This window comes from Branchiostoma floridae, chromosome 2 (genome assembly GCF_000003815.2).
Source record: "Branchiostoma floridae strain S238N-H82 chromosome 2, Bfl_VNyyK, whole genome shotgun sequence".
In the NCBI taxonomy this organism is placed as follows: domain Eukaryota; kingdom Metazoa; phylum Chordata; class Leptocardii; order Amphioxiformes; family Branchiostomatidae; genus Branchiostoma; species Branchiostoma floridae.
In genome coordinates, this window is record NC_049980.1 from 34,531,284 (window position 1) to 34,544,099 (window position 12,816).

Consider the following 12,816-nt stretch of genomic DNA (forward strand, 5'->3'; position numbering starts at 1 on the left):
TTCGCAATCCGGATAAAAGGCTATCGTCCCTGTAAACATCTCCTCAGTAAAGACGGCGAACACGACGAAGGCGACGTACACCACGAAGCAGGCGGCCCCGAAGGCCCTGCGGAACTGCCACCTGCTGAGGCACACCCCGGCAAACACGAAGGCGATGGTGAGGAAGATGGACCCCAGCGTGAGGCTGAGACCCGCCGTCTGCACCAGCACCACGCCGAAGTGGTCCAGGAAGACGGTCTTGATGAACCACGGCAGGCCCAGGCACAGGAGGATGTCAAAGGTGATGGCCCCGACTGCCGCGCTGATCGCCATGTCACCCTCTCCTGGAGGGAAAATAATGTAACAGTTCAGTTCAGTACATATCGGAACCACTCGCATACAGAGAGAGAGACAGAGACAGAAAGACAAACGGAGAGACATAGAGAGAGACAGAAAGAGAGACAGAGATAAATACAGAGATAGAGACAAAGAGAGAGACAGAGAGACAGAGAGAGAGACTGAGAGAGAGACAGAGAGAGAGAGACAAAGAGAGAGACAGAGATAAAGACAGAGAGAGAGACAGATAGGGAAACAAATAGAAACAGAGATAGAGACAAAGATAGAGACAAAGAGAGAGACAAAGAGACAGAGACAGAGAAAGACAGAGTGATAGAAAGAGACAGAGAGAAAGAGAGGGACAGAGAGAGGGACAGATAGGAGAGAGAGAGAGAGAGAGAGAAACAAATATACATATAAACAACAAACAGATCAGACGTGAAAGGGTAAAAGTGTATTCAATGATAGGTTTGCTAAATCTAAAACTTTAAAAGTTGATTGATATAAACCGCTGTGTACATCCGTAGCTGTGCATGTACTGATGTTTGTAATGGGCTCCTGGAAGAATAGGGACTACAATGTTTGATACAGTGGATATCCTTAACAACAAACTAACAAACAAACAAACCAGCCCAAGTCGCCACCACGCACGCCACCAGGTCCGGCACGCTGGTCCCGGCTCCTAACAGCGTGATCCCCATCAACGTGTCGGAAGCTCCCATCGCAAAACCTGGGAACAGCAAAGAAGAGCAGCTGTTAATGTTCCATTAGATGTGTAGATCAATGAAAATAAAAGAAATAGATGTATCAAATTTTTTGAATATATAAAAGCCGTTACGTAAAAAGAAGATCCTTAATATGATAGATGATGATGATGATGTCAAATCTATCTTAGCTTTGCGCTCGGCGATGATATTACTTATCCGCTTCCTTATCTACATCCTTATGAAACCTGCCATATCCTTACCGAAGACGGTTACCATCCGGATGAGCACGTACGAGTAGACGGTAAGCCAGGCCATGGACATCGTCAATAAAATATATCCTGATCAATAATCTATACCCTTACCGATGACGGTTACCATCCATATCAGCACGTACGAGTAGACGGTTGACCAGACCATGGACGTTATCAATAAGCTATATCCTTATCAATAACCTATATCCTTATCAATGACCTATATCCATATCAATAATCTATACCCTTACCGATGACGGTTACCATCCATATCAGCACGTACGAGAAGACGGTTGACCAGGCCATGGGCGTTATCAATAAGCTATATCCTTATCAATAAGCTATATCCTTATCAATAACCTATATCCATATCAATAATCTATACCCTTACCGATGACGGTTACCATCCATATCAGCACGTACGAGTAGACGGTTGACCAGGCCATGGGCGTTATCAATAAGCTATATCCTTATCAATAAGCTATATCCTTATCAATAACCTATATCCATATCAATAATCTATATCCTTACCGATGACGGTTACCATCCATATCAGCACGTACGAGAAGACGGTTGACCAGACCATGGACATGAGGAACGTCAGCGGGAACCATTTCCGCCACGGCTTCCGGCGGCAGTCCGGGATGGTCAGGAACATGGGCACGATCATGGGCAGGCACAGGACCCACAGGACGCGCCTGGCGGGGGACTCCGGTACTGCAAGGACCGACTCAGCCTCCTCCTCCTCTTCCTGTTCTTGCTGGCTGTCACCATCTGCCGTAATAGAGATGTGGTTATTACAGAATGAAGAAGAACTTTATTGCAGGAGAGAATTGTACACGATACAATGTATGACAGCAACTGTTACACAAAGTACAAAATAGGTGTATAGACTAAGACTTAACATCTTAGTTAACATAACAATAATGGCTAACATAATTCTTTGATAGATTATTGCAATGGAGTGGGCTAATCATTAGTATCGGCATTCCTTCTAATAACAAAGCAGTCCTTCATATATCTGCATATTTTTGTAGTATGGGGGTTGTGGCTTCTAAAGGTATGTTTGTGCCCGTAGGCTGACTGAGAGTGAAGGACAATAAACGATAACGGAGGATCGTTTCACGCTCTCCTTACCCCATAGCTTCTTCCCCGTCAGGAGACCGTCGCCCGTGTCCTCCCCCGTCATGGGGACACAGCAGCACGTTGTGACTTACCTGATTCCGACTTGCAAGGCTTAGTATGAACGGGGCCTAAGGTACCCGGGAAGACCTGCCTTGATCTCGCTTAAAGTCTGGTTTCCAGGGTAACGAAGAATTGTTTCCCGCCCATCTTACCCCATAGCTTCTCCCCCGTCAGGAGACCGTGGCCTGTGTCCTCCCCCGTCATGGGAACACAGCAGCACCTTGTCTGACCCGTCTCCGGGTTCCGCCGCAGCACCAGCCGGTCGAACTGCCTCTGCAGACTGTCGTCGAAGTGCATTGAGAAGATGTAGAGAACATAGACCACCAGCAGACACAAAGATTCACTCCTGAAACAGTTATTAGAGAGTATGTAAACTTTGCAGAACAAAAGTCTCAGTTAGTATGACATTACATGGTGAAATGTACAAATATAGATGATGCGTTAAAATAACATCTTACAGCACTTAACTTTTGTAAAATAGTCATTGCACTCCCCCTGTATGCTTTGTTTTCATTGCCTTCGTCAGGAGAGTCATCAAATAGTTGCTAGCTTTTGGGCTCCGGATTGAGTGGTTTGGCCCATCTAGCGTCTCCTTTTGAAGTTGCAGGAGTGTCGGAGTTTGAAGATTTTGGGCAACCGTACAGTTTTGATAGACAACAAAACAACGTCTTTCTTTAAAAATTGTAAAATTCGTTGAGAAATCTGTGAAATCTTTATTCGCTCAGCGGTATTAGTTTGTAGTAAAAAGGGGGTATTGGAAAGACTAGGTTCTAACCAGTCAAGCCGAGTTCGTACCAGTTAGACCCAGTTTTAACCGGTCAGACCCAGTTTTAACCGGTCAGACCCAGTGCTATCTAGTCAGAATCCGTTCTTACCAGTCTATTTTCCCGTTGAAGATGATGACGAAGAGCACTCCCAGTGAGAAGATGTACCAAAGCGTGTCCCTGGTCAGCGGCCAGGCCTCCAGCCGGACCTGCTGGTCCTGTTGGCGGGAAAAGAATATCTTAAAACCCTTGTCCTGCTGAGCCCGCACATATACGGGACGTACAAATATATAATGTCTGTGGCGGGTCCTGTATCTTTACAGATTTGGGGTATTTCTCACCTAAATCGTGCATACCGTAGCAAAGCGCATTGATTGGGGATGTAATTTTGCAGCAGCAGCACAGAATAGCTCAAGTTTTACTGACCTGATTGATTAACCAGCTTAGGGGGGTTAATTGTCAACGAATTCTCATCAGGATAAGGGTTAGATACTTTTACCGCAAAAGCTTGCTTATCTAAATGTTTCTGTTTCTAAAGTTTACCTGTCTAAACATTGCACTGTCGTACTATTACACTATAAGGACGTAGATATGCGGTAGAACTTTAGCACAGCATTTAGTATTATTTGAGAACATTTAACCGGGCCGGGACCTCTGGGTTCTGAGCCTAACACTCTACGGTTGCGCTACAGCCGACGTAGTAAAACGTGTAATACGCCCCTCACATTAGGCGAGCTCTAAATTACGAGGAGGCATGACCCTGACGGGAAGGGGGAGGGGGGGGGAGGCTCTGCCATTTCTTCGTCAGCAGCAGGGTCATGCCTCCTCGTAATTTAGAGCTCGCAGACTCGTCGTCCGATCGATTTTCGTGAGGGGGGTATAATTGAGACACGGCCGAGAACGCAGGAAACAAGCCCGACATCTGCTCGGAGATCGTACCTTCCGCTTCATGAGGCAGCAGCAGCCGATGATGAGGGTGTAGTTCGCCACGGCTGTTCCCGCCATCACACCAACACCGATGTCGTTCTTACTCACGAACACTCCTGCAGGGGGAGGAGAACACAATTTTCTCTATAGGGACGGTTTGTTTGTTTGTTTGTTTGCTTGTTTGTTTGTTTGTTCGCCACGGCAGTTCCCGCCATCACCCCCACACCGATGTCGTTCTTACTCACGAACACTCCTGCAGGGGGAGGAGAACACAATTTTCTCTATAGGGACGGTTTGTTTGTTTGTTTGTTTGTTTGTTTGCTTGTTTGTTCGCCACGGCAGTTCCCGCCATCACCCCCACCCCGATGTCGTTCTTACTCACGTACACTCCTGCAGGGGGAGGAGGACACAATTTTCTCTATAGGGACGGTTTGTTTGTTTGTTTGCTTGTTTGTTTGTTTGTTTGTTCGCCACGACTGTTCCCGCCATCACCCTCACACCGATGTCGTTCTTACCCATGAACACTCCTGCAGGGGGTAGGAGAAGACAATTTTCTCTATAGGTACAGCAACGTAGCGTAACGTAACGTAACGTAACGTAACCCGCCTTACCTACTGCAGAAGTGACCAGTTCAGGCATGCTCATGCCGAACGCGATGAGAGTGGCGCCAGTCACGCTAGGGTTCAGGTGCAAGTCTGTAACAGTAACGTAACGTAACGTAACGTAACCCGCCTTACCTACTGCAGAAGTGACCAGTTCAGGCATGCTCATGCCGAACGCGATGAGAGTGGCGCCTGTCACGCTAGGGTTTAGGTGCAAGTCTGTAACAAAAAACGAAACGACTAATTAGAATACGCTCTTTCCAGATTCGTCTGAGACATTTGTTTTATTTGCTATCGCCTGCCATCACTGGAATGGAGCACGTTGGTGGCACCGCTGTGTCCTAGATTGCATTTTTGTTACTCTTGACTTCATGATTAAATATATCATACAACGTACATAAATATGACTGAAAAAACAAAAACAAAAAAACACAAAGCACAAAATGATTCGTTTTTCATCGATGGAATTCGTTGAGCGCCCTGTCTGATCACTCGGCGTCTCAGAATAAAAGTAAATTCAGAGAAAGTAACTTAACAACAAATCAAGGACGATATAACGTCCTTGAACAGACCTTAGTCAGCTTACAGAAAAGCCCTATGACTATGTGGCAGAGACTGTCATTCTCGTATAGGACTGTTTGGCTACTCTCCAAGCAGAGGTTGAGTTGCGTAGATATAGTAGTAGTCAGAAAAATTACACGGGCGCTCCTCTTACAACCGACGCTGTAGGGCTGATATCATCGTTGTCAATACTTACCGAAGGATGCCATATTACGTTATATATTATATATATTTGTATTTTTAATTGTGATGGTATACAACATTAATGAAATTTACTCACAATCTGCTAAGATGAGAAGTGACGGCATGAAGTAGTCCTCACAGACAATGGCGGTGCCCAGGAACATGTATACGGAACACAAAACATGGAGAATCACGGCGCCGCTCTTCAGCTGCTGCTCCGTGAAAACATCCTACAGAAGGTCAACAAAAAAGGAAAAAATCCGTGAAAAAGAAAGATGATGATAAAGCTGTTGTTGTTTAGTTTTTTTACATCATCATTGCTTAAGAATATTTATCTTTATATGTGACACTTAGGCTTCACGTTTGGGACCGTATTGTTAGCAGCGACACCTAGCTGCAGTGCGAAATAGAAACCAGTCAGTATGACCCTGAGGAAGGAGACACTGAAGCGTGGGCTATATGTTGTTTGTACAAGTACATCCTGTCCCGCTGTCGTACCCTTTGAAATACACTTTACGCCCATTTCCTCATTCGAATCGGGTGAAAATGAGTACCACTATGAATCTTCGGTTAGAGGCGTCCTCTCGGGTCGGACGCAAAGCCGGAGGTCCCGTGTTTGAGGAGAGTCACACCTTGAGCACATTAAAGAACCCACCACACTTATCGAAGAGAGCTGGTTTTGTTGACTGGCAATCTTTGCATTATTTTGTTAGAACTCAGTACATAAATCAAAATACGCTAAACTTTGATCTTACCTTAGGGTATTCATGAATGGCGTTTGGAGGTTGCACAGTACAGTTCGTCCCGAAAACAACATCTGACCGCTGAAGTTTCACCCTGTTACCTACATTCCAACAAACAAACAAACAAACAAACAAATAAATAAATAAACAAAAAACAAAGCTTTACACATATGCATCAGTTTTTTCCGTACTTTACCCTGTAACTGTCTCCTTGCGCTCATTTGATTGTTCATGTCTTCCTAGCCTCCTTCGCAAACTTCTAGCTGAGCTTTTATTCTATTGGAATTGGCTAAATAATGTTTTCTCATGCAGGGAAAGGGGGTTTGCCGACGAATATAGTTTGCTGAGAAAGGTAGCGTGCGCCGTGTGGAAAGGAGTATACCTCTAAACATTAAAGACAGCCCGACTCCCAATGTCTCCATGCCACAACATAACAATCCAGTGTGGATTTTGTTTTCTTTCCCACGGCCTTTGCCGTGACATGTTACATAAACTCTCGCGGGAAACTGAATTCACCAAGACCGCTCTGCGACTACGGAGCGATCAAAGATGTGACGGATCACTCAACACATTTTACAGACGAAGAACTATTTTAGCGTGTGTTTTGTTGTGTTTGACTTTTACAGCATGCATCATATGCCTATTATGAAATGATGGGCCACACAAACCCACTTTTGGTCGCTCGGTGGTTGCTCAGCGATCACCGTCTAGCGGAAGGTGTGTCTCAGTGAATTTTGTATCCCGTGTTGACATTGTGTTGACGTAACGTGCACGTGCCACAACCACAAAAAAGCCTCCAGGGCTGACCTCTCTACGCAGAGTGAAAAGGAAGGTCCCGAAAATCAGGGCGTTTTGGCAGGGCGTCAGTCCCAACAGAACCTCCTACGTACCCTCGGGGGCACGGCAGACAACTCGGAGTCTCTCTGAATCATCACAAGGTCAGACATAGACTGCACTGGTTAACATTTTCTCTGCAGCATAACCCCACAACCAAGACAAATAAAGAAAGAAGTGGCTACCATAACAGGCCGAGGGTTTACACGAAAAGGGACGGACAAAAAGTGCAGAGTATAATAGTATTTGTCTTCTCTAGTCTAAAAGCTAACTTCTTCTGAGACAGTGCAAGACGATAATTGTCAATATTGCGAGCAGATTGAATTTGGACTCTGCATTCAGGTTTGGGCTATTGCTTCTAAACATATATATACATTGTGTACACTCAAACGTCGTCGAAACAACTCATCCGTGTCGACTATATTCACACACTGATTTGTTGTGTAACCGTTATGTTATATTTATGATAGTTTTTTTAATGTCTCTATATGTCAGATGAACTATACCAGCGGCGACCTACCACAATGGCGTGTGGCTCTGGCATATAATACTCAACATTCGAATTTAGAACCGAATGCGAGTCATCGACACATGTAATGAAAGCAATTCTTTAAAAAATACCTTTGTTTGAGGCTCTTGATCCCTCTCTGTGTTCGGCGAATATTGCACACACACAGAGACTGGCTGCGAGCACGCCCAACCATATTGCACATAGCCCGGGTCCAGCTGACGCCCAGTGCTGTCTGCGCCTTCTGCGGTAAAGTTTTGTGGCGGTAAAATCAGCTCTCGGGTCCCCGGGTACGTCTGTCACTTCCATACTAGCCCATGGTACAACATGTATATATATATATACACACAGCAGACTAGAGATTTGCAGAATGAAGCGTATTGAAGAGACAGTATTCAGGCAGAGTTAGCCTGCTAAAGTAGGTGTCCAACCGGTCTGGGGGAAGGTCGTCCTTTGGCTCTTTCAGTTGAATTAGCATACCGGCAGCAGCCGGAGGCGATACATGTAGGTCAAGCATGGTGCTTATACAGAGGAAGCCAGTCAATTGCAAAACGGATAATCGCACACTTCTGTTAATTGCACGGAACCCCCCAATGGTGGTGTGGTCCAGGTGAATAACTTCGCTTTGTTGCACCATTCGGATTAATGCACGAAATACGCTGGCAAATGAGGTGTGCAATCAAGCGGATTGTATTGTACAGCAGAAGACGTTTAATTGCACAGCCCATTTACCGGCGTATTTCTTGCAATTATTATGATGGTGCAACAATGCGACGTTATCCAGCTGGACCGCATCGGTGTGGGATTTCGGGATTCCGTGCAATAGCATGGTGTGAGGTAATCCGTTGTGAACTGAACTGGCTTATACCGTACCACCTTTCCACTAGGACGGCGCTCTCGTCGCGCACTCTATGTCTATGAGACCTAGCTGAAATTTGACAGATCGCTCCTCGAATTGTAAAGAAAAAAAAAAGAAACTTTGTTTTCTTTTCATTCACTCTTTAACATTTGGCATGATGTACCTAGTATAAAATCGAAGGTTACACACGTTAGTTTGAGGTCGCAGCGAGAGTGCAGCGCAATCGCCGTCTACTGAAAGGAGGGCCTTGCTTGGCAAAATCTTCTTTCCACTAGACGGTTATCGCTGAGCGACAGTGCAGCGACCAAAATAGGGTTCCTTTGACCGTTTATTGCGTAATCATGATATCGTGTAAGATGTAAAGATGTGATCTTAAACATCAAAAACACAAAACATCTTTTGTTTTAAAGCATTCTTTATCTATGGAACTCGTTGAGCAATCCGTGAAATCTGTGGTTGCTTGGCCAGTCTTGCTAGCTTTTAACCGTCGTTTCAGGCTATTTGTTGGGAGCGGAATGAAGCGAGCAAGACTGGATTCCGACTGAAAGTTTTGGGAACATATAGTAATACTGCAATCTTTCATGGGTCACTGCAGGCACATTTTAAAAATGACATCTTCTGCAAACTCCAAATGTAATGCGAGAGGGCAAAAAAACACAAGATGGGTAAAAACAATATGGTTAAATTTTCAAAATAGACACGGAAGATGCATGAAGGTTAAATAAAGATAAGAAAAATAAACGTTAAAATTTAACAAGAATTGAAGCAACAAGACATGGTATCACAGCCAACAAGTCTTTTATTTCTGGAGCACAAAGTTACACTGGTGTGGTAGACTGGTATCACTTATCATGTTGCCAGCTACAGCCATAGCTTTCACATTGGTGCCTCTTTTACTATCTAACTAGTTTAAGTTCTACAACAAAGACAAAGACTACATGTATGTCGCTAATGTCACTTTTAGAAGTTAATGTACAATCAAGGTTAAGACGCGACATATTTTACCATATTGGTACTTTCTCGTCATGTTCACGGTCTCCGGAGGGAGGAAATTCCTTGTTTTTGTTTTGTTTTTCAAACCCGAAAGACGAAATTCAATAAGCTCACTGAAGTCATCAAACACATTCTTACTAAATTTGATCTCATCAACCCTTAGAGGCCGAAATTGCTGAGCGACAAATACTGAACGTTTTGTGCAACATATTTCACCGACAAAAAAACGATTTTTACGTTTATGTGTTCTGTCAAGTAATCTTTAAAACCATCAACCATAGATTTAAAGTCAAAGTGAACTAGACGATGAGCCATCACGTCTCGTTGGTGCAGTACAGGACCTCCAGTGTGAGCGCGATCTGCCGCTCTCACTCGTGCGGACACACCCGGACGTAGCGCGCCCGGACCGGGCTGTCCAACCTGGTCTGTACCGGGGACAGCTCGTCCGTGTTACCGGGGAACAACTGCAGGAGACAACACAGAGAGACAGGGCAATCAGAGATGGCAGACTTCACTTCCTTAAGGCCCCCTTTGCACTAGACGGCGATCGCGATGCTCTCTCACTAGTGGAAAGGGGGTTTTAGTAGGCCATGTACTTTGAAGTCCTCTGGCCCTTGGGAGTAGGGGCAGTATGTTGTTATAAACTGGGTTTAGGCCATGATATTGGAAAGTGGAGCCCATTGCTTTCGTCCCAATGGATTAGGGTTAGGGGTTAGGGTTAGGGATCAGGTCAGGTATAGGGTTAAAGTTGGGGTTAGGGTTGGGGTTAGGGTAAGGGTTAGGGTTGGGGTTGGGGTTGGGGTTGGGTTGGGTTGGGTTGGGTTTGGGGTTGGGGTCAGGGTTGGGGTTGGGTTTGGGGTTAGGGTTAGAGGTTATGGTTGGGGTTATGGTTGGGGTTGGGGTTAGGAGTTGGGGTTGGGATTGGGGTTCGGGTTAGGGTTAGGGTTGGGGTTAGGAGTTGGGGTTGGGTTAGGGGTTAGGGTTAGGGTTAGGAGTAGGGGTAGGGGTAGGAATTAGTTCTAGGGTTAGGAATTAGGGTTAGGGCTTAGGGGTAGGGGTAGGGGTAGGTTAAGGTTACGAATTAGGATTAGGAATTAGGTTAGGGGTAGGAATTAGGGGTAGGGGTAGGGGTAAGGTTTAGGGGAAGGGGTAGAGGCATAGATAGGGGTAAGGTAGGGCACTACTACTGACCTTCTGCGGTGCGGTACTGTTGGAGTACGTGATCCAGTACTCTCCCGTCATGCTGTACGACAGCTGAAAGGTCCGCACGAAACTCGGGGTCACCTCGTCACCCGACCCCTGCGTCACCACCCCGCCTACCACCAGCTCTTTGCCTAGGTCAACCTACATGGACGGCAATCACAAACTCCAAATCTCTCATTCTTTCAATTCTCTTCCTATGTGTGCATTGCGCAGCCACAGGAGAGAGGTTTAAAGAAAGAGAGGGTTTTGATAGGGAGAGAGGAAGGGCGACCCCCCCCCCCTCTCCAGATCTCCCTCCCTAGTGAAAGAGTGGAAGTGGAAGGGAGTGAGATGGAGAAAGAGGGAATGATAGGAAGAGAAGAGGAAGGGAAGGAATTGAAAGGGAGGGTTTGAGAGGGAGGGAGAAGGGGAAAGAAAGATAAAGGAGAGGAAAGGAGATGAGACAGAGTTTAGATAAATACATATGGTGTTTATCTAAAGTAACTTGAACGTTTGTGCCGATTTGTTGTTTTCTTTTTCGTGTAGAGTTCCTGTTTTAATAATCTCTATCTGCAAAGAGTGTGTATTGTTACAGAAATACCCAGCCACCTGTAACCACTGCTCCCTGTCCTGTTTCTCCGGTACCAGGCCCCTTACCTGTAACCACTGCTCCCTGTCCTGTTTCTCCGGTACCCAGGCCCCATACCTGTAACCACTGCTCCCTGTCCTGTTTCTCCGGTACCCAGGCCCCTTACCTGTAACCACTGCTCCCTGTCCTGTTTCTCCGGTACCCAGGCCCCATACCTGTAACCACTGCTCCCTGTCCTGTTTGTCCGGTACCCAGGCCCCTTACCTGTAACCACTGCTCCCTGTCCTGTTTCTCCGGTACCCAGGCCCCTTACCTGTATTTACTGCTCCTTGTCCTGTTTCTCCGGCACCCATACCTGTAACCACTGCTCCCTGTCCTGTTTCTCCTGTACCCAGGCCCCTTACCTGTAACCACTGCTCCTTGTCTTATTTCTCCGGTACCAGGCCCCTTACCTGTAACCACTGCTCCTTGTCCTGTTTCTCCGGCACCCATACCTGTAACCACTGCTCCCTGTCCTGTCTCTCCGGTACCCAGGCCCCTTACCTGTAACCACTGCTCCCTGTCTTGTTTCTCCGGTACCCAGGCCCCTTACCTGTAACCACTGTTCCTTGTCCTGTTTCTCCGGTACCCAGGCCCCTTACCTGTAACCACTGCTCCCTGTCCTGTTTCTCCGGTACCCAGGCCCCTTACCTGTAACCACTGCTCCCTGTCCTGTTTCTCCGGTACCGGTACCCATACCTGTAACCACTGCTCCCTGTCCTGTTTCTCCAGTACCCAGGCCCCTTACCTGTAACCACTGCTCCCTGTCCTGTTTCTCCGGTACCCAGGCCCCTTACCTGTAACCACTGCTCCTTGTCTTGTTTCTCCGGTACCCAGGCCCCTTACCTGTAACCACTGCTCCTTGTCCTGTTTCTCCGGTACCCAGGCCCCTTACCTGTAACCACTGCTCCTTGTCCCATTTCTCCGGCACCCATACCTGTAACCACTGCTCCCTGTCCTGTTTCTCCGGTACCCAGGACCCTTACCTGTAACCACTGCTCTCTGTCTTGTTTCTCCGGTACCCAGGCACCCTCCCCTCCGGACACAGCCTTGTAGTTCAGCCTCCCGCGGGTCGGCTCCCCTCCCGAAACGGCGGAGGAGGCAGACAGCTGAGTGGCGGGGATCCTCTGTAGCGTGTTGTCTACTCCGACTGGTTCCAAGGAACAGTCTGCGACAGATGATAAACTATTATTACTAGTATTAATACACTTGTACTTTGTAGTTTGTTTCCTGCTGTATTTAAACGTATCTGAGTCTGAGACAACGTTGATATTGTTAGTTCAAGGCCACTTCTAACCGTCATAACGTTGTATAGGTTTGACTTCTTGCTTCTTTGTGATAATGGTTCTGCGACGAATGATAAACTATAATTTTCATACATTGCACTTTGTTTCCTGCTATATTTAGACGTAGAACATTCCGCATCTGAATCTGAGACAATGTTGACATCGTTACTTCCACTTCCAACCATCATAAACTTTTTATCTATCGTTTAGCTATAGGTTGGACTTCTTTTAGCTTACCTTCTTTGCAATAGTGTCGTGTATGTAATACTGTACATAAGGCTATCATCT

The 12,816-nt window shown here is 46.3% G+C and overlaps 2 protein-coding genes and 1 long non-coding RNA gene across 4 annotated transcripts; all 3 read right to left on the reverse strand.

Moving 5' to 3' along the window:
- Positions 1-4,629, reverse strand: LOC118410309 (sodium/potassium/calcium exchanger 4-like; the record flags this gene model as incomplete). Its single annotated transcript, XM_035811886.1, is given in 6 exon segments — positions 1-323; positions 944-1,045; positions 1,805-2,047; positions 2,611-2,804; positions 3,334-3,440; positions 4,162-4,629. Coding segments are annotated over 6 exon segments (1,035 nt in total), but the record flags the coding sequence as incomplete, so codon positions are not given.
- Positions 4,254-8,019, reverse strand: LOC118409223 (sodium/potassium/calcium exchanger 4-like). The gene is made up of 5 exons (XM_035810091.1): positions 7,694-8,019; positions 6,251-6,339; positions 5,593-5,725; positions 4,665-4,844; positions 4,254-4,402 (listed from the first exon to the last, which is right to left on the reverse strand). Exons 1-5 carry the CDS (start codon positions 7,887-7,889, stop codon positions 4,254-4,256), a joined length of 747 nt encoding a protein of 248 aa, XP_035665984.1. The 5' UTR covers positions 7,890-8,019.
- A 1,467-nt stretch (positions 8,020-9,486) lies between these two features.
- LOC118410601 lies at positions 9,487-12,436 on the reverse strand. 2 transcript variants are annotated; one of them, XR_004830577.1, is made up of 4 exons: positions 11,698-12,436; positions 11,272-11,516; positions 10,624-10,776; positions 9,487-9,896 (listed from the first exon to the last, which is right to left on the reverse strand). It is a non-coding gene; the product is annotated as an uncharacterized LOC118410601 (long non-coding RNA). The 2 variants fall into 2 exon arrangements; XR_004830576.1 differs by having other exon boundaries at positions 11,224-11,516.
- Between the last annotated feature and the right edge of the window lie 380 nt (positions 12,437-12,816).

Coding starts and splice junctions, on each gene's coding strand:
- LOC118409223 (XM_035810091.1), bottom strand. CDS start 7,889: ATGGAAGTGACAGACGTACCCGGGGACCCGAGAGCTGATTTTACCGCC. Junction 6,340..7,693: donor ATCAAGAGCCTCAAACAAAG/GTATTTTTTAAA, acceptor GTTGGAATGTAG/GTAACAGGGTGAAACTTCAG. Junction 4,845..5,592: donor ACTTCTCATCTTAGCAGATT/GTGAGTAAATTT, acceptor TTACTGTTACAG/ACTTGCACCTGAACCCTAGC.